This window comes from Thermobia domestica, chromosome 8 (assembly GCF_964235325.1).
Source record: "Thermobia domestica chromosome 8, izTheDome1.hap1.1, whole genome shotgun sequence".
Lineage (NCBI taxonomy): Eukaryota > Metazoa > Arthropoda > Insecta > Zygentoma > Lepismatidae > Thermobia > Thermobia domestica.
The window spans coordinates 127,782,598-127,810,541 of NC_137461.1; the positions used below are offsets into that span (position 1 = coordinate 127,782,598).

General features: G+C 35.0%; 1 protein-coding gene across 1 annotated transcript; it reads left to right on the forward strand.

Moving 5' to 3' along the window:
* The first annotated feature begins 2 nt into the window (after positions 1-2).
* On the forward strand, positions 3-27,743 carry Fsn (F-box synaptic protein). Its single transcript, XM_081768989.1, has 3 exons — positions 3-725; positions 17,220-17,310; positions 26,733-27,743. Exons 1-3 carry the CDS (start codon positions 129-131, stop codon positions 26,825-26,827), a joined length of 783 nt encoding a protein of 260 aa, XP_081625115.1. The 5' UTR covers positions 3-128; the 3' UTR covers positions 26,828-27,743.
* The last annotated feature ends 201 nt before the right edge of the window (positions 27,744-27,944 follow it).

Consider the following 27,944-nt stretch of genomic DNA (forward strand, 5'->3'; position numbering starts at 1 on the left):
GGCCTCATCACGTGTCGGTTCCTTGTTTATATACAAAGGAAAAGCATAAATGGACCGGAAATTCATTTTCTTATTCTCGTATCATTGGCTATTCCATTCCTACGTTCCTTATTCAGCTCTTTAATTCGATGCAGACCGGCAAAATGGTAGAGGAAGTAGCAGCGACGCTGCCAGACAATGTTTTAGAAGTTATATTTTCATATTTGGACCTTCATGATCTCAGGAACTGTTCACTAGTATGTAAAAAGTGGTACAAATTTTTGAACGATGAAAATAATGATGTGTGGAGGTTACACTGTGTTCGGAAATTGGCTGAAGAAGCACTCAAGTCGGATTTATTGTCGTCTGTGCCGACATATAAAGCGAAATTGAGAGCATTTTATCACGCGTGGAACCCGAATGACTGCTCAAGAAATGTGTATATAAAGCCTAATGGATTTACGTTACATAGGAATCCAGTGGCGCAAAGTACTGACGCTGCGCGTGGAAAAATAGGTTTTAGACATGGCAGACATGCATGGGAAGTGATATGGGAAGGACCACTAGGAACTGTTGCTGTTATAGGCATAGCTACCAAAGAGGCACCTTTACAGTGTCATGGTTATGTTGCACTATTAGGTTCCGATGATCAAAGTTGGGGTTGGAACTTAGTGGACAACCATTTACTTCATAATGGGGATTCTCAAGGGAACTACCCTTTATTAAATAATGCACCTAAATATCAGGTGTGTGTAATCATTGTAGGTTTGGTTGTTTTCCTTACTCTACAACAAATAGTGGTAAATAAGTGTTACGTGAATCGTTGAATCGTGTGTGGAATTTGGTGCCGCAGTAATATTTGGTTCTGAATTGGTAGGTCATTTACCTTTGTAAGTGTCAGTTTAGGAGTAATAGGCCTATGTGGCCAGTAGCAGCTACGACAACGGAGTTTTCATTCTCGAGATAGCACTACAGGTATCTTAAGGTAATTGTTAATGTTTAAATAGACATGAGGAAGCGAGCTAAATATATCAGCTTAACCTAACCTTCTATTACGAATGTAAACAGTGGTAAAATATTAAGGTGTGATGCTTCCCTAGTAGATAGGGCTGCACTCTTCGTTTCACTTTCCTTAAGACTTGTTTAGTTATAATTCCTGGCAACGAAGACAGTAGCTTGCAAGTGGGAGTGCGAAAAACGCACCAACGTATACTAGGTGCTAGTTATTACTAGCTAACTATGCATATAGTACCGTTCGAGGAACGACAAATCTAGCGTTCGGGTGTTTGGTAGAAGGCGCGTTAGCGATAGTGGGTATGCTTATAAAGGAAGACTGGTTTATAAATACAGGTGTGTGTGTACATATTTGAGGTCAATTTCTTAAGCCTCGTATGTGTATTATTGGTACCGTACTTTATTGAATAGGTGAAGAAACACATGATACTTGTACTAACATATCATATTACTAACGTACTTTAATATATTAAGTTACTTATTCATAACAAAATCATATTGGATTTCCAACACACGCAGAAAGTGTCGCTCCAGTAATAGCCCTATTAACAATGGCATATGTCGGACTTACGGGGGCCAGCATTTTTTTACAAAAAAAATAATTCTTCTCTTATATAGTAATTTTGGGGTCACTGTTTAGTATTAAGGGGCCAAAAGTGGCAAAAAACTAGATAATTTACAGAAGAAATTAATTGATAGTGATGTTCAAGTAGTCAAGGAAGTATCGTACACCATTTTTTGAAGACAGTTGAGTATCTGTAGAAACCGCAGTTTCTGTAAAAGTAAGTGGAAGTGATTGCCCATTTTATGTCGAGAATAAAACCCAACGCACCGCTGCGGGGCTTCTAACCCGTCCCTACTACTACTACTACTACTACTACTTATACTATGGATCCTGAAACCATAAAACGACCGCATCGGAATAGAAGATCGCAAAAAAGTATTTGAAAAAGCTGCCTCGCGAAAGCTAAATAATAGCCAATTTTGGTTAGGTAGTGTTAGTTTAGGTTTGTCATTTGAATGTAACTTATGTCTTGCTTTAACTTCACTGTTTATATATAGTGGCCGCAGCTTCCGAGGATTAGTGTACTCGACCTGAGCGGGGCCAGAGCAATTACAAAAAAATGTTGGTTAGGTAAGGTTAGGTTAGGTTAGTTTATTTTTATTGTTTGAATGTAACTATGTTTATACTTATCTTCACGGTTTGTATAGATTTGCCGCAACTTCCAGGAATTTGTGTACTATATTGTTTTCCTTTCTTGATCATCTGAATAAATATTCCGCCAAAATATGCTTTCATATGCTCCTTTCTCTTTCCAATTACCGGAATAAGTCACTTACCCCAACGTCACCTACTTTCAATTGATTGTGTGTGCACAGACAGCTTATGACTTTTCAATAATTTTTATTCCTTTCGATTCCCACTTCTCCATTCAACACAGCGCTTTTACACTGCACTATCATCACAGATTACTCTCACATCTATTACCCTTCCGTAACATGAACTGATTTTTTATGTAAACATCTGGGTCTTTACCTAGTTTTGGCTCCCCTCTGTCCGACATAACCATTAACAATTCCTAGAAAAATACGACGTCATTGTCGGCTTTAGAAGTAGAATTATTGTTCATGATTTTTACGGCCCGAATCTGAAATATGTATCGAAGCGAGTAGTAAAGCTGAGTGACAACTCTACCATTACTTTCTACTCTCCGTACTGTAGCCACTTTGGAGGAAATGTTATTCTTTCGCATACTTTAGAAGTTTAGCATATGTCTGCATAATATTTTTTAAACATTCACTTGGACTAATCTTGGTGTTATCTGTTATTTAGTAATTGCTAAACTTTTCAATGCAAACTTCCATTTCACTATCGACGTTTTCTTAAAACATCTACAGAAAAATTATCACATTAAATGTTTTAAGAAAACGCCGCTGAGGAAGATGGGAGTTTTCATTGAAAATTTTGGAAATTAAAAAGATAGCAGACTTATACGAAGTTTAGTCCAAGTAAACATTTGTAATCGTGCGGACATCTAGTTTTTTAAGTTGTTGCCCATAAGCAAAATAGTGATAATTTCGTGGGTATTTAATTATCAGATTACTAGAGATTGTTTCAAGTTGAAACTGTAGTAGTTTTTACTGGCACTTGGAAGTAGACACATTAATTTATCTTCTAAGTTCTTTGCGGATTTATTTAATTTTTGAAGAGACACTAAGTAAAGCTCATAGAAATTATAGCCGTGTTATGCAAATTTAATTTTTGCCATTGTGTCTAGTATATGTGGTTTAGGAAAATGTATATAGTATTGTTTTCACGTCGAAACGGTAAGACGGGAACCCGAGACCGATTCCCGTCTCAGTCACAATTTTCACTCTTTGAATATTGCGGTAGATATATTTCATTATATTGAACTCAGGTTGTAAAAGCATCAACATAGTACGTACAGTTTCAGTGAATTTCTAGAAATGATAAATCAAGTGAAAGTGTGTAGTGATCCGTTTCAGAGAGTTCGAAAATAATGTGTTACAATGTGGCTGATATTCTGCAAGAATTAAGCTTTATGGTTTATTTATTTATTCACGTGGACCCCAAAAGTAGAACGTTCTTCAACTTTCTGCGACGACTTGCGTAAAATCCACATTTCTGCAAGTATTTTTTTAATGGCATAATAACATTATAACCTAAAATTTTCAAACGCATAAAAGTTTTTACAATTCTATTTTACTAAACTTTTTATTTATTTATTTATTTAGTTAGTTAGTTAGTTAAATATTTATTTAGTTATTTATTGAGAAATATACCGGGAGCTTATAGCACTGTATAATAACTGAATAAGTAACCAATCAAAAAATCCCAACATATTTACTCAAAAAGAATTACAGGTACTTTTTTTTAACATCATGAAAACATTGCAATGAATCATTTAATCTCCTTGAATCCTTCTTATAACTTTGAATGTGACCTCTTTAGACATAAATTTGTCTCCAGAAACAAGCTTGAAATTGTCAAAAATTTCCTGTTTCCCTTGTAAGCATCAGGTGATCCATTTATCTGCATGTAAGACAACATAGTTATGCCAATCTCTTCAAACGAAAAATCACTGGCTACAGAGTTATTAGTCATGAGACCCCAGCTTCTGCATATCGTCCTGAGTAGCCATTTTCTAAGTATCACAATCACATTTTAAGCACGACGGCAGCGCTACCAAGCAATGCGCAATATCTCAGCAAGTATCCCGCCACCGGACGGCTGTCTGCTAGAGTCTCGACTCGGCTGGATGTACTGTAGCATTGGCGACTGTACGTATCGCTTACCTTTCCCTTTGGAGCCTCTCAAGCGTATCCGTATGTTATCATTATACGTTGAATTGTTCTGAATTGTGTTCTATTTACGGAGAAGAAAATCTTTCTATAACAATAATTTTTATGTAGAGAGTAGACTATCTTTCTGAGGCAGTAATTTCGTCTAGATGTTAGCCCATCTTTCTGCAACCTGTATTTTCTTTTGACGACATTGTTGCACCGTCACCTGTTGTTCTGCGTTGCGGACGTGGTCTAATCTTCGTATAGCATCTGTTATTTAGTAATTGCCGAAATTTTCAATGGAACTCTTGGGTTGTTTTCAGTGGTGGTTTCTTAAATAGTGTATCTATCAGTCACGAAAGTCATGAAATCAGAAAACGGTCTTCAAAGTCACGAAATTTAGCTTTATGGTCACGATTTCTTTTATCTGTACGAATATAAGGACAGACTGAAAAATTTTATTGTATGAAACGTCAATATTCACCGCCAAAAATGTGTATTGTCGGCTTTAGAAGCTACCAAATCGCAAGCAAAGCACGCTTCTATCGCATGCATAAAAATTCAGCCTAATTCACATTCAAATTCGCTCTTGAGACTGTGCTTCAGCTAGCATCATTTAGCAGTGGCGATGCAAATCGCCGAAACCACCTATGCAGTTTGTCTAACCAGTTTATTCAACTGTGAGAAGACACCAAGTTTTTATCGCTCCAGGGAACAGCCTTTGAAAGTAGAGATAAGATAAATATAAGAGCTGAAGAATATAGATACTGTTATTAGTTTTTGAATGTTACAAAAGTTTATGGTTTGGTAAAGAAAAGGTCACGAAATTTCATTTTGGAATTTTAGTGGGCACCCTGTTAAAGCGTCTAACAAACACAGAGCATCCATCATTGTAGTATAGAAGTATGAAAGCTAAAACGTTCTTCTGGTAATGAAAAAAATATATATACAAATTGAATTTCGTAAAAATATTTATTGAAGCCTAACAACAATTCAAAGAGATTTACTACGCAAAAGTAAGTGGGTACCTCAATGTGGTTCAGGCTTAACATAGGGTACCTGATTTCTGCATTTTTAAATATTTTGAAATAGATGTCTCCAAAATGTTGTAAAGAACGTTACTGATATCTCTTTACCGAAACCCGCAACTCGGTACACCTTATGGTTACCGAAATGTGGGGAGATAAAGAGCGACACCATAGATATATGAGGTTTATGTATTAGACATTACAGTTTTGAAAAATTAATTACTGAGCACTAACAACAATTTTAAGAGCACGTATAATCTAAAACAAAGGTACATCCCTATGGAGTTTGGGGGATCTATGAGGTTCACAAAATTTTTATTTTTAAATATTTTCAAAACATGACTGAAACAGAGTTCTGAAGAACGTTACAAGTATGTATTTATCGAAAACAGAAAGTCGGAATATCTAACAGTGGGAAAGAACGATTAAATAAAAACGACATCATAGAAGTGTGTGGTATGCTTACTAGACAGTACAATTTCGAAAAATTAATTGCTAAGGCTTAACAACTACTGCCAGATCAGTTCCAATTGGAAACAGATTTACACAGCTATGGGGTTTGGGCGTACCATGGGATTTGTCCAATTACTAATTTATACATATTTCCAAAACATGTCTTAACAAAGTTCTGAAGTACGTTGCAGATATGTGACCAACGAAAACTAGAACTCGGTATGTTTAAGTCTATCAGGTTATTGTCAAATAAAGAGAGACACCATACAGTTACGGGATTTTGGTATTAGATTGTAAAATTTCTGAAACCGATCATGGGAGATTAATAAGCACTTAATCTCTCACAGTGTCTCTCTAGTCTTTAGGTATACCAGCTGGAAGTTTTGGGTAAACACATATTTCTATCACTCTTTAAAAATATAAAGATTTATTTTCACAAGCTTGGAAGACCTCATGATATTCTAAAATTTCATACAGATACCTGATTACTTTGGTTGAAATTGCTTCTGGAGTACTTCTTAACCTTCCATGACCGGTTTCGGAAATTTTACCATATAACACGAAAACTCTCATAACTATATGATGCCTCTCTTTATTTGATATTTTGATAGCAGTTAAGACATACGTAACTGATATATACTGCTGTTAACAGTTAGACATATCGAGTTCTAGTTTTCGTTGGACGCATGTTTGCAGCCTTCTTCAAAACGTTTAAGACAAATTTTGGAAATATGTTAGTAGTTGTACAAGCCCCACGGTATGCCCAAATTCCATAGCAGTTTACATTTGTTTTCAACTGGAGCTGCATTGGAAGTTGTTGTTGGGCCTTAGTAATTAATCTTTCGAAATGGTACCGTCTAGTACGCAAACCCCAAACCCCTATGGTGCCATTTTTATTTAATCGTTTCTCTGTAACCGTTAAGTAATCCGTCTGTAACGTTCTTCACAACTTTGTTAAGTTATATTTTGGATATATTTAAAAATGGGAGTTTCACGAACTCCATGGAACCCACAAACCCCATAGGAATGTACGTTTGTTTTATATTACAAGTGCTCTTGGAGCTGTTATTAGGAATCAGTAATTTTTCGAAATTGTACCGTCTGGTACGCAAACCCGATATACATATGGTGTCGCTCTTGATTTCCCCATATTTCGCTAACCGTTAGATGTAGCGACGTGTAGTTTTCGGTCGATACATACCTAAAATGTTCTTTAACACTTTTTAAAGCAATATTTTGAAAATGTTTAAAAACGGGAGTTTTGCGAACCGCATGGTACCCCCAAACGCCATAAGAGGATGTGTGCGTTTTGAATTGAAACCGGCTTTTGAGGTGGTTGTTATGTCTTAGAAAGTAATTTTTTGAAATTGCACCATGTAATATGTAAACCCCACATCCTATGGTGTCGCTCTTTATTTCCCAATATTTCGGTAACCATAAAGAATACCGAGTTGCTGTTTTCGATACACAAATATGAGTAACGTTCTTTACAACATTTTTCAGACATATATTTCAAAATATTAAAATAATTCCGAAAGTAGGTACCCTCGAACCCATTTGGGGTACCCACCTAGTTTTGTGTAGTAATACATTTTGAGTTGTTGAAACTTTTTCGAAATTTATCATTCTCTTGCGGTACCACAACGATACACATATGATGTGATGAGTTTGTGTAGATGCTTTAAGAAAATACCTTTTGAAGATGATAGAAGCTCCCATTGAAAATTTCGACATTTAGTCAATTACCAACATTAGTCATCACATGTCAGATTTATTCCTAAAGCCTATAATTTGTTTGCTTCTGACAGAACGTAGTGGTGAGTGAATAATAATAATAAAAACCCTAGAAATTGTCACTAACAACGAGTGCACGTATACTTCTAACTAGTAAGGTGGAAACAGAATTGTATTATGTTTTATTTAGTGGTATGTTCCAAGTGAATACCTGCCAAATTTCAAAAATATACTTTTCTTTTGTATATTCTTTTGTAAGTTGGAAAGTGTGTTTGCAGAGGATAGAATGTTGCTAAAACGTTTTAGAACATTTTTGTTAATAATATATTATTGTAGGCATTTCATAGCGCTGATTACTTTAACCTCCCTCCCTCCCCCCCCCCAAAAAAAAAACTTACCGGTACGCTCATAATAAAGTGTTTCTGTGTACAGTTTATCACCCATCAGAAGACTGACATACTAATCTACTTAATTTTGACTAACTCATAAACTAATCCTTTTCCCCGATTGCAAGAGGAATAACATGAATGAAATGAGGAGGCCTACCGGAAACAGCAAATAGTGAAATTTTAAAATATCACTTCACCTTGGCTACTCCTATACCTCATGCATGTATGTATGTAGATGCAGCATAACTCTGGAAAACCTGAAGAGATTTTAACCAAACTTGGTTAACACACACAAATGGTTATACTTCCTAGCAGGATGACCTATAAAAATGATCGGAAATAATGGATATTAGTGTCAAATCCATAGTTTTCGAGGTCACTGAGATAAACATTGACACCCCTGATGCAGTTCAGGTTCTCGTCAAGAATTGACATCCCGCGTTAGCACCCATAGAAGGTAGGAGTGTGTGATATGTGAAGATAATAGAAAACGACCGATATTAGTATCGAATCTATAGATTTCGGTGTCATTGAAATGAATAGTCACATTCTCGGTATCGTTAAAGTTCAGATTCAACTTCATCAGCATGGACTGTGAGAAGGGGAGAAAAATAAAATAAAACGTCTAATATGACCGAATTGGTGTCGAATCCATAGTTTTTGGATTAGCGAAGATGTTAAGTGCCCACCCCGATGACATTTAAGCCCAAATTTAGGCAAGTACGAGAATATCAGCCAGCTTGGGAATTTGCAAGGGACAGGACGCTTTGCTGGTGGTTATTTTACTCAAATCTTTACCATTTCCAGTTTGATTGTATCATTTTCAATGAAAAATTATGTCCTCCAAACATTCTGATGGGCACATCCTGTGCCGTAAAACCTGCCTGTGGGCAACTACCCTGTCCTCACCAAATGATAAGTATATCAGATACAAGAATGTAAATGACCGAAGTTTTCACGTCAAAAACTATGCTCACAAATTTCTGAACCAAGAAAAACCCAGAACAGCCTGCTAATTTACTTAAAAACATCTTGGAAGTACTACTTATTTACTTTCTAGATTTCCAATATTCTTTACTATGTGTATTGTTCATTAAGCATATTAAGCAGCTACTCTCTGAAAAGAGATCTGCAATTTGATTAGTTTCTAGCCACTTTTTTTCTAAGCACTCTTGCCGGATATTCTACTTGTGTATTGAACAGAAAAATAACCATGCTCTCCGCCAAGCTACTCAGCAGTTTTGTTTTTTCGAGTGCTAAAAGAAATCATTACAAGTACTAAATTTATGTCATATACTTACGTGTTCAGAACAACGCAATAACGAGGCTTCTGTTTGTAAGCTTGAATTACTTCTCTTTGTTTGACTATTTGATAAAGTAAGAGTGTATATTATAAGAACTATTAAAGTCTGAGAGAAAGAAGATTTATAGCAACAACAATAGACAATATGTATTGAGAATATAGTAGACACTTTGTCAGTAAATTTGACATGTCATATTATTTTATCTTTTTAGCAAGCGACAATGATATTTATATTGCACTCTTTATATTAGCCGCTGTTGTTCTATTCTTTGATAGTAGTTTGAAATTATAGAACATGGGTCTAAATCATGGCCACTTCACTATAAAGAAACGTACAAAAATTATGGAGGGAGTAAACCTCGAACAGCACGGTCAACAATAAGAGGAGATCTTTCTTGTTCGAAAAGTCTCTTTGGCATGCCAAACGAAGAACTATTGAAAGCAATTGGTTAACCCTCCTTTGAAAAATGGGGACGTTGACACAGACTTCGAAGCAAATTGAGGTCAAGATGTTTACAATGATAAACTTGCAAACTACTGCCATGGAAACGGTCATGAGGCGTTTGAAGTTAGCAGCAAAAACTACTTTTTTAAAAATAGAATATCCAGCTCATGTACAATTTGAGAGAAAAGAAGTAACGATTGATTTTTTTTAATCGTTAAATAATTTTATAATGATTATCAGTTGAAAAGTAACTCCTGGAAGATTTAATTGATTAATTTAATCGTTTTAATTTTTTTAATCGATTAAGAGCAAGTCTTCCAAAATGACCAACAATAGTGAGAAATACATAGTTTTCGGGGTCGGGAAAACGTGTAATCCGCTTGAAATCAAGTTTTGGAACATAGTGTCCATCTCAAGTTACATCAATTAAAGTTTATGTTCTATGAGAGTAGGATGTTTCAAGATTTATATCAAAATTAAAGTATGTTATGGAATTTTATTATTACAGTTTCATTGAAATGTGTATCCTAAGGGGGAAGGGCTACTGTGAGAAAAAAATATCCCACCCTACGGCCTTTAGGGTTGTCTCATGTCAAATAGGCGCCTTGCCGAAAATTACGCCACAAATCGAGTAGGATTGAAAAATAAATATATTAAGAGAAGTTAACGGCACATTTGTGTTCTCTGAGCTATTTTTATTTTATTTTTATTTTATTTTATTTTTTTTTTTTTTTTAGTGTTATTATATTTTTGTTCTATTTCTTATTTAATGGTCTTTATATTAAGATCATAGTGTACAAATGGCGTAGTAGTAGATTGTGCAGATTTAGGAAAGTGTCTTAATTGGCTTCCCCTCAGTATTGAAATAAACATAATTTTATTCATGGAAGGTTCAATATTATGTCTTAATCTCTTAATTTTTTAGTATCCATTTCTCTTCGAGAAGTAAAAGTAGATAAGTGTGAAACCCATCATTTGTAACGTTGTTTTTCTTTTATTTATGTATTTCGGTTTATGATACAAATGTAAATTCAGTCCATGGAGGAATGTATACAGTAGGATAGAATATTTTATTTTCATTAAATACCATATATTGCAGTAGGTGTCCTCAACTTTGAAACAACTATATCCAGAGGATACGAAAGTTGTACTTTACGATTTTCTTCAAGTTTATTGATTAGAATTATTTACGAAGAAAGATTCCTATACTTTTCCGAAGTCCTTGGCACATCATTTGTAGCCATGAACCGACAATGTAGTGCATACTTAATCAGGGTGTCTATCGGTCACGAAAGTCATGAAAGTCACGAAATTTAACTTTTGGGTCACGATTTTTATTAACTGTGCAAATGTAAGTACAGATTGAAAAAATTTGTTCTATAAAACGTCAAAATTCACCACCAAAAATGTGTATGGTCGGCTTTAGACGCTACCAAACCGCAAGCAAAATAAGTTTTATCGCATGGATGAAAATTCGGCCTAATTCGCACCCAAATTCGCTCTTCCAAATGTTAGAAAATTTTATGATTTGGTAAAGAAAAGTTCACGAAAAAGTCACGAAATTTCATTTTGGAATTTTAATAGACACCCTGTTAATGATATGATAGAATGTATATTACTAATAAAAGTAAAATTTTGTGTTCACTTTATGTCTAATATTATATGAATGAATATTGTTGTGGTAACCAATAATATCCTGATCGTCTTTAACGTACATAAGACAGGTATAAATATACATAGAGGGAACTGTCATGATTTGCATCTCCTTTGAAAATGGTCTAAATAATAGTATCGTGTAATTTTTTTTTTTTTTTTTTTTTTGCTTTTACGTTTTTTCTTTTTTTCTTTTTTATCATTTGAAAACAGTTGGAGCATCAGGGAATTACCCCACAGTATTATACTATCTACAAATGAAAATGAAAGAAAGTTTAGTATGTTGCAAGAAGCAGTGTTTCGGTAATTATGGCTTTTAGTGTACATACTAAAAGAATGCTCTAGATAGTTTCCTATATACATTTTCAGTTTAACTTCGCATATTGCTAGATTTCCAATAGTTGTACGGAATTCCACGCATCTACCTCAATCTTATTATTATTAAGATAATAATATGTTTATAATTTCTGTTTTATATTCATTAAGATAGCTTGTTATACTTTGAGGAAGTCAAATCCGAGATGATGAATGGAAAGACAACAGTGCTAGATAAGATACCAATCAAGTTCATGAAGAATTTGGGGATCAAGAGTAAGAAAGAATTGTTCTGACACTTTAAAACGAGGTGTGACCTAAATACAACAATGGTACCGTGGGGTTAAGAAATCGAATCTGACAAAATGTGAGGACTATAGAACTATTATACTTCCATATCAGCAAAAATTACGCTTCGAATGTTGGAGAACAAGTGAGGAAGTAGAGGGGGGATAGATTGGATTTAGGAGGGTAAGAGCACAATAAATAGTGTGGACTTACGTAAAAAGATTATAGGCAAGGATATGCATTGATATGGATCTGTTCGAGTGAACTGGGAGTTGATGGGAGTTATTAAAAAAAGACTGGTTGAGGTGGAAGGACCGAAGATACTAAAGGAGAGTTGGACAAGAATGTTGCCTTTCTCCAATGTATTTAACATTTGTTTGCTTATTTGTTAGTACATTTATACGAGGATGGCAAAGCATAATATGTACATTTTTACGGGAAAGCAAATCAAACCTTGTGAATTATGGCAAAACATATATAACTTTTTGGTCATTTTCTGATTTTTCGCTCCGGTAATTGATCATCACTGCTTTCTTTAAAAAGACAAAAGCAGTTTTAATCGGAATAAATCAGTATAAAAGTCAGAGACCAGGAAGTAGAATAAGTGACTAGTTTTTCGTAGCTAGATAATATTACTAGTGAAGACATGACATAAGTACGGATGCACAAGAGAAAGAAGTGTGGGAATAGCAGGAGGATATAGGAGAAAGGAAAATCTATTTTATGGGTCCTTGAATGAAGTTAAGAAAAAGACTCGTCGAATATTCCGTATTGAGAATTGTATTTTACGGGAAATACAGATATTAAGCAAAAGCAACGGAAAAGTCTTAGAAACCGTTGATACGTGGATGATGAGTCGAAGTAAACGAGTGATAAAGCACTGGAAATGATAATGAAGTAAATAGTAGTTAGAAAGGTGAAGAGGAACTACTGGTAGCATTGTCTGGAAATAAATTGTATACTGAAACAAGTACGTGGTAGAAGGTATACTGGAAGGGGATAAACTTCAACTATACACATGCGCCTATAAGTTTTTTTTTTTTTTTTTTTTTTTTTTGCCAATGTTTCGAATGTTTGTTTTGTTTATATTCGAGTTAAATCACAGTGAAAAAAAAAAAAGGACCGTTCGCCTCAGGTAATGATACCTTAGGCATCACAATAATTATAGGTATTCCGTCATCGCTAGCAGATCATCTGCCGCAAACAGAGAAGCTTCTATATGCATCCTTAGCTATCCACTTCGTCTTGATAGTATATGTTATCCATTTTAAGCTAATAAACGATATAAGCTTCTGTGTTTGTGGGAGGTGATCGGTTAGCGATGACGAAATACCTATAATTATTGTGATACCGAAGGTGTCACTATCTGAGGCGAATGGCCATTTTTTTTTTTTTTTTTTCAAAGTGATTTAACTCGAATCTAGACCAAGCGAGCATTCGAAATATTGTCTTTTTTACATCTTATAGATGTAAATGTTTTTTCAACTGTTTTATGTTGTTTCTGATGCAAGGTTATGAAACCACAGGGCTTTTTTAAAAACCTAGCCCAGTGAGTTTTATTGCAGAATTGGGTTTTATTAAATTTTGTACCTATATTTAAAGCCATATTCCTACTTGAAATACTGTTTTAGTATTCCTATTCTATTGTACACATGAAACTACGGAACTCCTTTGTGGAGTCGCAGTGACTTCTGGAGCTGAGTCCTGATTCGATTTCAGCTCCCACCAAGTGGGCCCTGTGGGATCGTTCCCAGCTCCCGTTTCCTCCCAGTTTCATGTCACCATTATCATCCATCTCATCATCATCGTCTTTCTTAACCTCGGTGCGTAATCGTTAGATATTGAACTTAAAACGAAAAAGAAATGTAGCACAAGGGATCCATGTTTTGTAAGACGTCACCCTTTGCATCATTGACACTCGCTTATATTTCGATTTCTAGAAAGAAAGAAGTAGACAATTGTATACAGTAACAAAAAGATGGGTAATTCTATATAACATAGAACGGGAATAAAATCCCCTATTATACGTAGGATTCACATCTTTGAGCCAACATTCCGGACTGAAGATTTCTTTAGTTTCCCTCATATACTGGTATAGTACGTGAAATTCAGGAGCCAGAGATAAAAAACAGCTTTATTAAATGGATGTTGTTTTTAAAAATAAATAAATAAAAAATGTAGTCTTTCCTTTGAAAGAACTGAAATGTTGGAAATTCATTTTTTTAAATTCTTATTCCAAATTGCCAATTTGCTTTCTTGCATTAGATTTTGCTATAAAAGGGCCTTTGTAACAGACGATAATCGTATTATACATTACATACACCATCAGATACACAAGAAGAATTCGGGAGTTCCAGGATTTGATTGGCATTAGTGTTCAAACGATCGAGGTATATTTTTACTAATTTCCTTCAAGTGAAGTGTTTTCAATTTCTAATTAACTGATATATGGGGAAAGAAACTTTATTATTTACTTGTACTAGTACACAAGTATGTATACGAAAACAAAGAAACTGTAGTTGCACTACTGCTTATTGCAGACTAACTGAAATGCTCTTCTTTTCACAGGAAGAATTAGGTTCCTGGAAAATACTAGCTTCTCCTCTCCTTCCTTAAGATACGCATATCAATGAATGTGTAATAATAAAAACTCCATAAGATATCCTGTTGTTGGCATAAATTTTGAACCCCCCTTTCCCTTAGGAACGCCCTTTGAGCAAAGTTACATTAGTAAAAACAAGCTTGAGGTAGATACTGACTGTGTTCAAAAACACTTCAAACTGTTCAATCGTTTCCACGCGATCACAAACAACAGGCAACATCGATTTACGTATGAAAAAAGAAATTATAGAAAATGACCACCTTCTCTCCTTGAAACGTAAATTTCCAAAATCGGGGAAAGACTCCTTATTTTAATGATGAGTTTATATACAGAGTTTCGTCTTTTTAATTTAACGGGCTCATGAGATACTGTATCTTTGCTGGCTTTTGAACCCCCTCTAATTCCATTAGGATGCACTTTTAATCAAAGTAACATAATAAAAATTAATCTGAAGGTAGGTACTAACCAATTTTAAACTCTTCAACCGTTTCTCCATAATGTTATCAGAAACAACAGGTGTCATCGTTATCAAAATCAAGAAAGAAATTATAGAAAATACCCCCTTTAAAAGGGAAATTCTCAAAAAAACACTAGAACACTAGAACATTGGTCCACTGTACGAAAGGTAATCAGAAATTAAGGTTACAAGCCTGCAGTGAAAAGTGTATATATTATTTAATACAACCAATACAGCCAACAGATGGACATACGTTATTTTATTTTTCGACATAGTCTCCATATCGGTTGAGGCACTTGTATCGTGGGATGATTTTGAAGATTCCCTCCTGGTAAAAATTGTGGCCTTACGTGTTCAGCCACATTGTCACAGAGTATTTCACCTCTTCGTCTGAAGCGAAGCGACGGCTTCCTAGGTGCTCCTTCAAGTACGGGAAGAAGTGAAAGTCGCGTGGAGTGAGATTCGGGCTGTAGGAAGGATGGTCGATGATGTCCCAACGAAACAGCTTCAATAGCATGGTAGTCTTCTAGGCTGTATGCAGGCGTGCGTTGTCGTGAAGGAAGATGACGTCCTCGATAAGAAGTTCTGTGACATGCTGACAAGACATTGCAGTCTCTCCGTAAACCTCTGCGGAACTGCCGGTGAATTTCAGCCGCGGTTTCACGTTTCGCCTTCAGAAATCGAATAACTGAGCGGACTTCTTCGCGAGACCAGTTTTTCAAACGCGTCACCATTTGTGTTTATCTACAACTAGCGCTGTAGATGACGGGTGGCTGAAACTCTGCAAAGTTGCCAACTCCATGTATTAAAATTACTGCACACTACTCCTCATTCCTCTATAATAGACGAGACTAGAAATATCGGCCTTGTAGCCTTAGTTCCTAATCTTCCCTCGTATTTTTAATGAGTAGTTTGTATACCAAGTTTCATCTTCCTACCTTGGCAGGATCGTGAGATATTAAGACTTACGCATAGTTTTTAAGCTTCCGTTCCCTCCCTTAGAATAGTATTTTAATAAAAGTAACATGCTAAAAACCCAGTTCGAGGTAAATGATAACTACATCCAAAAATCCATTTCAAACGTTTCAACCGTTTCCTCGTGATGCGATCAGAAACAAGACCATTTTCATTTTATATACTAGATTGAACACTGTTAAAGCTAATTTGATCGAGCGTAAACAAAATTCGTTACGTATGATCTACTGGTATTCTGCTCTTGTGCTGATCTTTTAATAAATACATAATTTAAGCCAATTCTGAGATTAAGCGTGTACTAAGAAACACGTTTGAAGAAAGTAATTATGAACATGTTAATTTTATTATTTCAATCCGTTTTGAAGTTTTCTTTCTTTTTATATATATTGTCACGGACGCTCATCGATATCATCGTTAAACTTTGTCCGTGATTGTAATTTTAGTTCAATATTCTTCAAAGGACATTCAACGAACAGCGAAAGGAAATTATGGATATTTCAAAAATCAAATTCTGTTTAATTAATGAATTCTTTATCTGTAAAACTGCTATGTAATTCCGTCTTTGAAATCATTGCCAAGCACTGAAGTCAGCTAGCTTTCACAATTCAACACGTAAGATCTATGCATTGACAAATATGATGACAGAAGTGAATTTCAGAGGTTTACGTCTTTACGTATTCCACCACGAGTACAGGAAGTTCCATAACCTCGTCTCGAGTGGAGTAACAAAACTACTGGGCTCTTCCAAAGTCGGGGTAGTAGCTTCGAAAATCCATCAGGAGGAACACCTAGTCACTAGTGTGGATCATATTGCTCATCTAGACTACATCAATAAGAAAAGGTATGTACCTGTTAATATTTGTCAATGCCTAGTCATGAGTCAGTGCTTGGGAAGTTTCAAATAGACGCTACTGATCAAAACTACACACATTAAAAACATTCCCCACAGATCCTATTCTTTTATTTCAACCGAAATGATTAATCACGAATTTATTGGTGTACAACTTATCGATGTCTAGATTATTAAGAAAGTTTTGGTTATTGCTATGACACCTCTTGCGTACGTCCCGTTCTATGTAGATCATAGATAACTCATAGCGTAACCGCAATATATATATATATAGAGAGAGGGGGGTCTTGTGGGTTTTGGACTAGGAAGAATTCCAACAACCCTACTATGATGTGAATTTTATTATTACTATACATATAGAATACAATATTTAATATATGTATTTTGCTGTGACTTTTCAGTTACTATGTCTATTTTTCTTCCTTCAGGTGGGCGAAAGAATAAGGGTAATATTGGATTGTGATGATAATACGCTATCGTTCGAAAAAAATTACGAGTTCCTCGGTGTGGCGTTTAGAGGTGAGTGTACTTCTCTTATGGCCTTATTTTTTACTTGATTTTATTATTATTTTTTAAAAAAGTAATTTCATTTCTCACAAGTATAGGGTCCAAATGGCTGAATCGAGTTGCGGGATGAGACATAGTGCGCCTGATAGGGGATGTGAAAGTAAGTATGTGTATGTGCAAAGTTATAGCGGCTGAGTGTCATAAGAAATGGAGAGGAGGGAGTCAAAGTTGGTGGGGAAGGGCTATGCTATGTTATTGAAATACACCAAATAAACTGTTGAATTCTAAAAATAGTGAAAAATAGACAATGCAAACGGTGGTAGTTTCACATATTGGCAAAAGAAGAATGGGCAGAGTAGATCACGAGCCTCCGCCGCCATCTTGAAATCTGCCATTTTGAAATATGTGATATATCAATTACGGCCAGCGTGTTCTCAAAATGTCAATTATGAACTTTATTGATCCTTATCTGCACTTACTTTGAAGATTTAAGATCATCTTTATAGTTATTTACGAAAATCTTGAACACTGATACTAGTATGTTGAAAGTTTGGATTTTCACAAAAACACATGTACGTTAAACATATCTACTGTCAAGAAAATTAACAGTGAAATTTGATATCCAAGTTGTGTATTATTACATTATTATTTATGATATTACTTCCAATTTGCTAAATATAGTGCCGAAAAGAACTGTTCCGGTCTGAAAGAACTGCTTTCACTTTTTTGTTTGTTTATTTCTTGCGCTTTTGGTCGAAAACAGTGTGGAGTTTATATAGCTACATTTTGTTAAATGACATACTTAGTAATATAGACCATAACATAAAAATAAAATCTGATAGATCGGAATGCAATTATTACGCACTGTACGTAAACCACTATATTTTTTACTACTTGTTATATTTTTTAGTCATCTTTCTTTGTCCACTTTCGTAAGCAATAGCAACTTGGGATGAGTGTTGCACATGATATCTAAATGAAAAGTGGACTCTGCAGTCGAATATAGCAATGCAGTTGTAGCGGAAAATAAGTTATCGGGTGAGGTGGCTTTCTCGAGTGTATATCGTGCCGCAATACGTTTGATCGGTTTGTATGAAATATAAATCCTTCGATTATTGTGACAGTGTTGGCACAGGACACGATTATTTTGTCCTCCGACGACGGATCATCATTGCAAGTTCCGAACTCGCGAACCAACATTGTCACAATAACGAAGGCTTCATATTTCAAACAAACCGATCAAACATAATGTAACATCATACACACTCGAGAAAGCCACCTCATGTGTTTTTGTGAAAATCCAAACTTTCAACATACTAGAATCAGTGTCCTAGATTTTCGTAAATAACTATAAAGATGATCTTAAATTTTCAAAGTAAGTGCAGATAATGATCAATAAAGTTCATAATTGACATTTTGAGAACACGCTGGTCCTAATTGATATATCACATGACTACCTTTCCATTTCAAAAAATATCACATATTTCAAAATGGCGGATTTCAAGATGGCGGCAGAGGTTCGTAATCTACTCTACCCATTCTTCTTTTGCCAATATGTGAAACTATCACCGTTTGCATTGCCTATTTTTCACTATTTTTAGGATTCAACAGTTTATTTGATGTATTTCAATAACACAGCATACCCTTCTCCTCCAACTTTGACTCTCTCCCCCTCTGTTTCTTATGGCGCTCAGCCGCTATAACTTTGCACATATACACATTTTCACATCCTCTATCAGGCTCACTATGTCTCATCCCGCAAATCGATTCATCCATTTGGACCCTTTACTTGTCAGTACCATTGGAAGAATTTCGTATAGGAATAAGATTTTGATAGCCTATTCAAACTTAGAGAATATTGTTGGGTTAAATTTAATAGAGTTTTGATATGTGATGGCGTACATAAGTATTAAGTGAAGTGTTATCTCTGAAAGATATGACTGCAGTAACTGTTGCTGTCTGAACTAGATCCTCACAGGCACCTAAGTAGTCATTGATAATTTTAGATAAAGCTTTATTTGAGCGGATGTTTTAACAACAGAAGTTATGTCTCAAATTGTGTTGTTAGTCAGTTAACCACCCAGTATTTTTATTTTCGTTGTTTTCTGATTGTGACGAAACATTTTTATAGGAGTCTAAAATTGTAACTGTACAGTGCATAGGGGAAAATGTAATGTTATTTATTTGAAAACCTTTTGTATGTTATTCCAATGTATTTTACCCTAAATATCAGATATACTTTTTTTTTTTTTTTTTTTTTTTTTTTAATGTGATGACGTGAATGGTTATAAGATTACGATTTGTACATTTATAGATGTGGCAAGGGGGAATATTTCTTAGTTTATTTGATATAAGTTAATGCAATGTTATTATTATGGAGTTAAGAGTACCAGTATAAAAAGATTGTGTCTATATTTTTAACGCAATTTGTCAACAATTAAGAAATCTGCATTTCTTGATACTTTCGTGGAAACTATACTGTTTTCAGCCTCTTGTGTATATAGACTATTTTATGCTAGTATTAGCCGAAGAGTATAAGTGTAATATGTTTTTAATTTCGTGAAATTTCCTGGACAGTTTCAACTATTTATTCTGCGGCATTTTTCACGAGGCTAAAAGAATCAATAAGTCTCCTGAGAAATTTTTTTACATAAACGCGCAGTTTATCAAGAAGTTTTATTTCAGTTTAGAACCCTTGTACGTAAAGTGCAAACTGTAGTGTTTCGATCTTCATATGAGACTTAACCTGGTGCGAGCTCTCCCCGCTGATCTAGTGGCTAGCGCGCCTCCCCTGATGTATGTGGTTCTTGGTTCGATTCTCGGTGGGAGAGCACAAAATATGTATTTTTTCGATTATTTCCTTCCATCAGTCATCCATTTCGTTTAGCCTAAATGGCATGATTGTGCGACGTTAAAGAAAATTTTATTTCCTTTCATTTAACCTGGTAGAAAAGGCAACGGAGTAAGTGGTTGATACTGTTCAGGGAAACTTTAAAAGACACAACTAACAAAGCAAATGTTATAAGATGTACTGTTCCTGTTCGGAGCGACAGATATAAGAGGAGTTTGTTTACGTGACGAAAGCCAGATATAATAATACTGGGATTCGAACCATGGATCTCTTTTGGAGTCTTCTTAAGAACACCATTCATTCGTAAAAGACTAGCAGATCCAATAAAGAACTGGTAAGTAAACAAACATTCTCACTCCTACGGTCCTGGGATTCGAGCGTTAAACATCAGAGGCATGAGCCGTATACCCACCATCACTGTTGCGTCAGCTCCAAGATATGCTGTCCGCTGCCTATAAGAGAATACAAAGTGGGGTGGCAATGCATGATTTACGCCAGATGGATAGTGGGAGACGAAAGTAATGTTTGTTCTCCACTGTTTAGAAATACCTTACCTGTTAATAAACACTTTATGCCGCATACACTTTAACTTATGCACATTTGAAGCGCTAAGAAAAGAAAAAAATTTACTAAACGCATCTGATTAGCACTATGATCATTTTTAGAAAAAATAACAAGGATTGTAAATAGCTTTGTATTATTCTGCACTATGTGGGTTACACTACATGTGATTTGGAACAGTACTAATATTTTTATATTAGTATAACATTTCACTCAAAAAAAGAAAAAAATTGGCCCAAAGGTTTCGGAACGGCACGGACCGCGTACGACGATTCCGGCAGACGTAACGAAGAACATCCATACGCGTTCATGAGGAAGATTTCGTTTGTATTGTCACTTGAAGATGATAACTCGATGATTTCATTTCGGCAATGCACGATGAATCAAAGAGAAGTTTCTTCGTTGATTTTAATGTGGTTTTCATTATTCACTAGTATGTGAAAAGACACTAATTTGTTTGTTCAAATTCGAACGTTGTGTTCCATAAATTATTTTGCATTATTTTAGAAGTTAGACACTGAAACTTTACGTATGTCTATACTTTAAGTGAAGACAGAAACTTGGTACCTTGTACTTCACATGGTGGCTAGGAAAACACACATTTTTCTTCACATTTTGAGAACGTAAATGTCTTCGTTTGTGTAAGAAGTACTAACACATACAAACGTTGACCTTTACATAACGAGTAAGTATTCTTCTTCTGCCCTTTACATATCGAAAAAGAGAATGTCCTCTCTCACCCGATGACTCCTATCTTGCCAGAGTGAGTAATGCTCTCCTGCGCTCCTCATCGTTGCCAGATCACAGCGCAAGAATACACTGACTAAACTACAATATAGTTCGTAGAAAACATTAACCTTTTACGTTATTATATTGCTAATAATATATATAATGAATGGTTTATAAGTTAATAGAAATCACATTAAAAACACTGATTATTCCAATAAGTTGTATAATCGACGATTATTGATAGACTTCACATTGTCACGTAAAGATCTGTCATCGTCATGAGGACTTGTGCGTGGGCGTTTCTTTCGAGGGTAGCAAAAATTTTTCTTCTTAATATGGACTGACGGGAGGAGGCAAGACTGTCTGGAGAAGTGAGGTACCTTTTGGGTGACAAATTCCTAAGCATTGTTCTCTTCCAACTGTTCGCTGGCTGTTTTCATTTCTAAGAATTGAGGCTGGGGAAATACGAGGGTTGATTTAAAAATTCATGCCAATCCATACTGTTACAATGTTTCATTTATCCACACTCATCTCACGGTTTAACGGACTTCAAAGGCAATAAAAAGATCTAGAGCATTCGATTCAGACTGCAGCTCCTGATTTTATACTAGAAGTGTTGAATTTATTGTATTGCAGTGTATGTTTACAACGTACCAGGTTTTTTACTGCCATATTGGACAGTGTACCTGTTTAGAACTACAGTACTATATTTTTCCTCATCCTTTTGTAATGTAATTAGATATTAGCCATTACAGATTGAGTGTCTGAAATTTCGGACAATCAGCAACATTGCATGGCTATTGCCCCCATTTAAGTCTGTTAACATAAGGAATGAGTATGTTTTAAAAAACTTGTCACACACTATCTTCAAATAAGTATATTCTGGTAACCAAAACGTTTACATGAGTGCCTCATAATTCCTTGTTTCAACCATGTATATATATGGTGAGGCCTCTAATCGGTACAAGGTCGTCCCGAAACGATCGTATTGAAAGAAAGCTATGGCGCATGTAATCTTTATGCCCCGTTTATTAATGTATTTTGATCCAAACCGACCGGAAACTATATATAGTTTTCTCAACATGCCAGCATTGATCTATTCAGACTAAGTTTTTGAACGGAATGGAGTTGTTGTTCGTTTCAGATTTGAAATGTATGATAGAAATACACTTCAATTTCAGACATTCCCTGCAATGTCCTCTTTGCTCTTAACATGGCATGTACAATTACTCGCGTCATAATTTCGCAAGAGGAAACTGATTCATCTCATCATCTCAGGTCACAAAATCTCTGGATTGTTATGTTTTAAGTTTCCATTCTTCGGTATCCTGGACCACTTTCATTTCTTTATAGCTTTTCTTCCTTATATCTTGTATTATTTGGTCCGTATATATCAATCGCGGCCTTCCTCTAGGTAATTTTCTTTCTGCAGTTCCCTCCATAGATATAGATATTAACGTGATTCCTCCATGTCTCATAATGTGCCAAATCATCCCATCTCGTCTTCTCGAAATATTCTTCAATATACTTCTTTCTATTACCATTTCCAATACTCTCTCATTTGATATTTTGTCCGTCCATTTAATTTTCATCATTCTTCTGTAGCATCACATTTCAAAGGCTTCCATTCTCCGTGTTTGCTCTTCTTCTAGTGTCCATGTTTCGCATCCATGCTCGTTATTTTACTCCACAAGTTACATAACTCTTCCACTAGGTGATCCTATTTTGATAATTTTTCTTGTGTGTTTTCTAGCACATCTCATAGCCTCTTTTAATTTTCATGTTGAATTTGTTGCTAAGTACTTGTTGCATACCGTTTAGACCTAATTTTTTCTTACTGTCGTCCGCAAATCTTAAGTGAATGTATTTTCTTCTCATGAACGTTATTTCTATGCTGTAAATGCCCTTGATTTCTTTTAATGCTTTTTCACAGTAGAGATTAAACAAAGTTGGTGACAATAAGCATCCTTATATAACTACTTCTGAATTGCTGCTTTTCCTCTCTCTTTTTCTAACTCAATTGTTGCCTTCCGTTCTTTGTACAGGTTATATTATTTTTAGCTCCTTATAGTTTATTCCTGCTTCATTTAGTATTTTGAACATTTTATTCTGTTCAACAGTATCAAACGCTTTTTCCGGGTCCACAAATGCTACGTAAGTTGCTCTTCCCACTCGAATTCTTTCTTCTAGCAATACTCTTAATAGACTGAAATAGTGATGTCGTCATTTCCTCCTCGTTACCATGGTGATCGCCATGTTTTTTTCTAAACAAATACATCGAAAGGAATACTGTTAAGTCTGCTGTTAATAATCACAGATTGTTAATTAGACAATTGTATAATATTTTGAAGATAAAGTAAAATTAGTAAGAAAAAGTACAGATTAAGAATATGGGGTCACTATTTAGAAAATTTACGAGTGAAATTCAGTAATTCATGAAGTAACATCTAAGGAATCTTCTACAGAGACCACATTTCTACGTAAAATGATAAGATAGAAATTGCATAAGAAACGCTAGCGTCATTACCACGTAATCCATAATGAACAAAAGCAATTATACGCAATGTAGAAACTCTAAGGTAGAGACTGACAAGCTGTCGACACAATGAAACTAGAACAAAATACGATTTGTCTACAAGGAAAAGTCACTATCTACTTTGAAAATAATGTTAATTATATTGGCGCATTCAGATTTCTTACACCCACGCTTTAAAATATGAGTGCATGGTTACAGTGGCTACAAAACAAACAAATAAACAATCAAAACTAAAGAGGACACTAGGCTTGTAGCCATATACGTGCTGAGAATTTTCAGTCTGGACCGATTTCTGATCGGTTAAGTTTTAAACACTAATTCTGAAGCCCTACACATATGCAATGTAATGTGTGATACTGATGGTACTAAAAAAGATTTTCCAGAATTATTTAAGCTTAATATCCGATAATAAACAAGTTAAGTATTTTGACACTTAATATAACCTCCAAATATATAGATAAATACACAAAATCTACGGTATCAAAGGAAACATTTCACTTTCAACGCTTGCCATATTTTATTATATTATTTACCAAATTGCTTGCTTTTCCTATCTTTTCGTAGTTTCATTCATTGGAAATATTTTTTACATTACAAGTTTTCCTTTTAATCTAATGTTTGCAATCCAGAAGTTAATACGTCACTGTTTTCGCTTTGTACTCAGGTTCTTAGGCCATGTTGTTTAGAAAATAAAACTGCGATCACCATAGCAACGAGAAGGATGTGACGTCACACTCTTTCAGTCTATAATGGTAGTATGCTTCCCTCGTTCCTGTTTCCTTTTCATTGTCTTTTCTTTTCTTTTTCTTTTCTTTTTTTTTTTTTTTTTTCCTTCCTGAAACCAGACTGCTCATCTGCTGGTACTCCTTCCATCATGGATTCCAATCCTCTATAGATTATCTTTGTCAAGATCTTTGAAGCATCCGTAACCAAGCTTATCGATCTGTAATTCTCTCATTTCTCGGCACGTGCTGTTTTTAGTACTGCCATTATTTTACTGGTCTGAAAGTCTGTAGGCACCTGCACTTCTTCATAAATGTTGTTAATTAATTTATACAATCTGTCCTGAACTTCCTGTCCCGCACTTCGTGCTGGTATTTCATCTACACGTGGAGATTTTCCGTGTTTTAGGTTTTGTAATGTTTTGTCGTACTCGGATCTGAGTATAAAGTCTCCTCTTGCCTCTTCTGCTGTTTCCTCCATGTTTTCTAATTCTTTAATTGCTTGTCGCTTCCATAGAACCTTTCTAAATATTTTTTTCCCCATTTTTTAAAACTTTATCTCCAGCTTCAGTCATGGATCTTCCTTCTTATCTTTTAGTGCATTTATCTTTGGTCTCCGTGGTTTCAAATTCATTTTCACTTTCTAATAAGCCACATCTACTCTTCATGTGTTCATATTCTTTTCTATTTCTTCACATCGTTGTTGTACCCACTCCTCCTTGGCAAGTCTGCACTTATAAATGATCTGATTTCTTATTCTTTTATACTCCGTCTTAGCCTCATTGTTGTACTTTAGTTTTCTTTTCTTATCCGTTAAGTCCAGACTTTCCTTAGTGGTCCATTCTTTCCGTGCTATCTTTTCTACGCGACCTTTCTTTGCGGTAGTAAGCAGCACATGTTTTATGAATATCCATTCTTTGTGCATTTTTTCCTTCATTGGTTCTTGTGGTGTCTTTTCTCACATATCTTTCTTAAATTTCTTTGTTCTTTAGTTTGTCGGTATCAGGTCTTCCATTTTTTTCCCCCGAGCTTCATAAATTTCAACTTACTCTTCGTCATGACTAAGTTGAGGTCACTTTCCACATCCGCTCCTGTGTAGCTTCTTAATGCTTTTTTTTTTTCTCTTTTTTTTTCCGTTACCTACTAATGAAATGGATAATGCAATACAACGTGCTTGCCTCATACTCGAGAAATCACGAAGTTGAATCTTAGGTGCTAGATTCACCTACTCTTCCCCCCATAACCACATTTTGATGTTAATCAGGTTTACTGCTGCGAACAGCCATTCAAATAGGTTATTGTAGTTCGGACTTTCGATGCTTTTTTTTTTCTTAATGACCAGTGCACTAGTCTTTTCCCCATGGTCTCGGATCAAACCTTGATAAAAGTTCAGAGTTGTTCAGATTCCTGTTTCTTCATGAGATTACAGCCTTGCTGTTACATATGAAGTGCAACATAAAAACGACAAACAACTGAAATACCTTAGTGATCCGCGATAGCTCAGTGGTAGAGCGTTTACCTCTGGTGCATAGGGTGCATGATTCGATCCCAGCTCGCGCCAAGTGAGCTTTATGGTGGACAAACACCGTGTACGTTGGTTTTCTCAGGGTTCTCCCGCTTCATCCCACTTCCTTCACTCCACCATTTCATTCATTTCTCATCACCGTCTCCTTTAGCCTAGCTGGCATAATCGTAGGACGTAAAACTTAAAGATTTCATTTTTTTAAATATCTTACTACAAGTAGTGTCGCTCCTTCGTTATGACTAAATTCAGTTGTTTAGATATTTACAATTACACATTCAAAAGTCAGCTTCACTATTGAAATCTGTTAATGACTTCTATTGCAGAAATTCTCATTTCATTAAAAAAAAGAAAAGAAAAAAAGAAAGAAAGAAAAAAGAAATGAAATCAGGTGGGTAAACTGAAGATTTTCCAGAATGGGTAAGATTTTTTGAACAAAACCATACATTCAGACTTCGTTTTGCATAATGTCAGTAAGTTGTGATATTAATTCTCTCTTGGCTCTTTTTGCAGGGTTACCCGACAAGAGATTATATCCCTCTGTTTCAGCAGTGTATGGTAACACAGAAGTATCAATGGTCTACCTTGGTCCTCCATTGGATGGTTAACAGTGAAGTGTCTTAGATATAAACAAAGAAAAACAAAAACAAATAACTTTTATTAAAAATAAATAAACAAATAAAATATTGTGAATAATTCCGAGAACTCCTTACAAATGATGATCCTAGGGTCTTTGACATTTTTATTATTCGTAATTGCATAAGTAACATGCAAAGACATACGTGAAAACATTTTATACTGCGATATCTTATTTCGTTCTGTGTATAACAGAACTATTTGAGTAGCAACTTTATTCTTGAAGACTGCACACGAAGATGGCCAAAAAAAAGTGGTTACTGTTGATGTTTGTATTGTAATTTTTTCTGAAGGTCTAGTGACAGGTTTTTTCACTTGAGCTCATCAGGTGCCAAGAGGTGAATGTGTCCATTTACAGTTTTTTTTTTTTTTTTTTTCCTTCCTGTTTCCTTATGTTATGCTTTTCACTGCCGTAATTTTGTTAGACTCGTATTTTCAAAAAGAGTAGTGATATGTTCTTTTACTGTATATACATACATATATTTAAGCTAGTAACTAAGGTCTAAAGCAACTCTTTTAATTTGTAGAAGTCTTTCAGTAATATATAACAGTTGAGGATAATATATATATATATAATTTTTTTTCTATCATGCAGGTAAAACATTAAAGGTGTTAAATACACAATGCCATTTTTGTTTCTTAACCCATTGATTTATATGAGGAATTTTTTTTTAATGAACTGGCATTGAAATGGTTTTATTTTGCTCGTATCTTGTTCTCAAATCTATTTAAGTGCCCTCGTGATAATTAAAAGTTTTGTTAATATATGATTTTAATATTGAATAATCAAATATAATTTTAAGTACTATCAAATTTATTGTATTCTGCAAATTCTCCCTGATAAAGCAAAGGGACATTTAACTGGACTTGCAGAAGAAATTAATAAAATCACATCATGAAAATTCCAGCACATTTCAAAGAAGACAGAAAAAATCAATCCCCATATAAATTAATAGGCTAAAAAATGAAGGGGTCATACGTATTCTACACCGTTAAAAACTCTCATGAATTCGTAAATAAAATGAGTAGTTTATTTTAAACAGTCTGATCAGCAAATATGTATTTCAAACCAAAAAAATGTTTTAAATC

Excerpts from the sequence above, each read along its gene's own strand:
- Fsn (XM_081768989.1), top strand. The coding sequence starts at position 129 with ATGCAGACCGGCAAAATGGTAGAGGAAGTAGCAGCGACGCTGCCAGAC. Across the intron at positions 726-17,219 it reads ATAATGCACCTAAATATCAG|GTGGGCGAAAGAATAAGGGT; the intron begins GTGTGTGTAATC and ends TTCTTCCTTCAG. Across the intron at positions 17,311-26,732 it reads CCTCGGTGTGGCGTTTAGAG|GGTTACCCGACAAGAGATTA; the intron begins GTGAGTGTACTT and ends CTCTTTTTGCAG.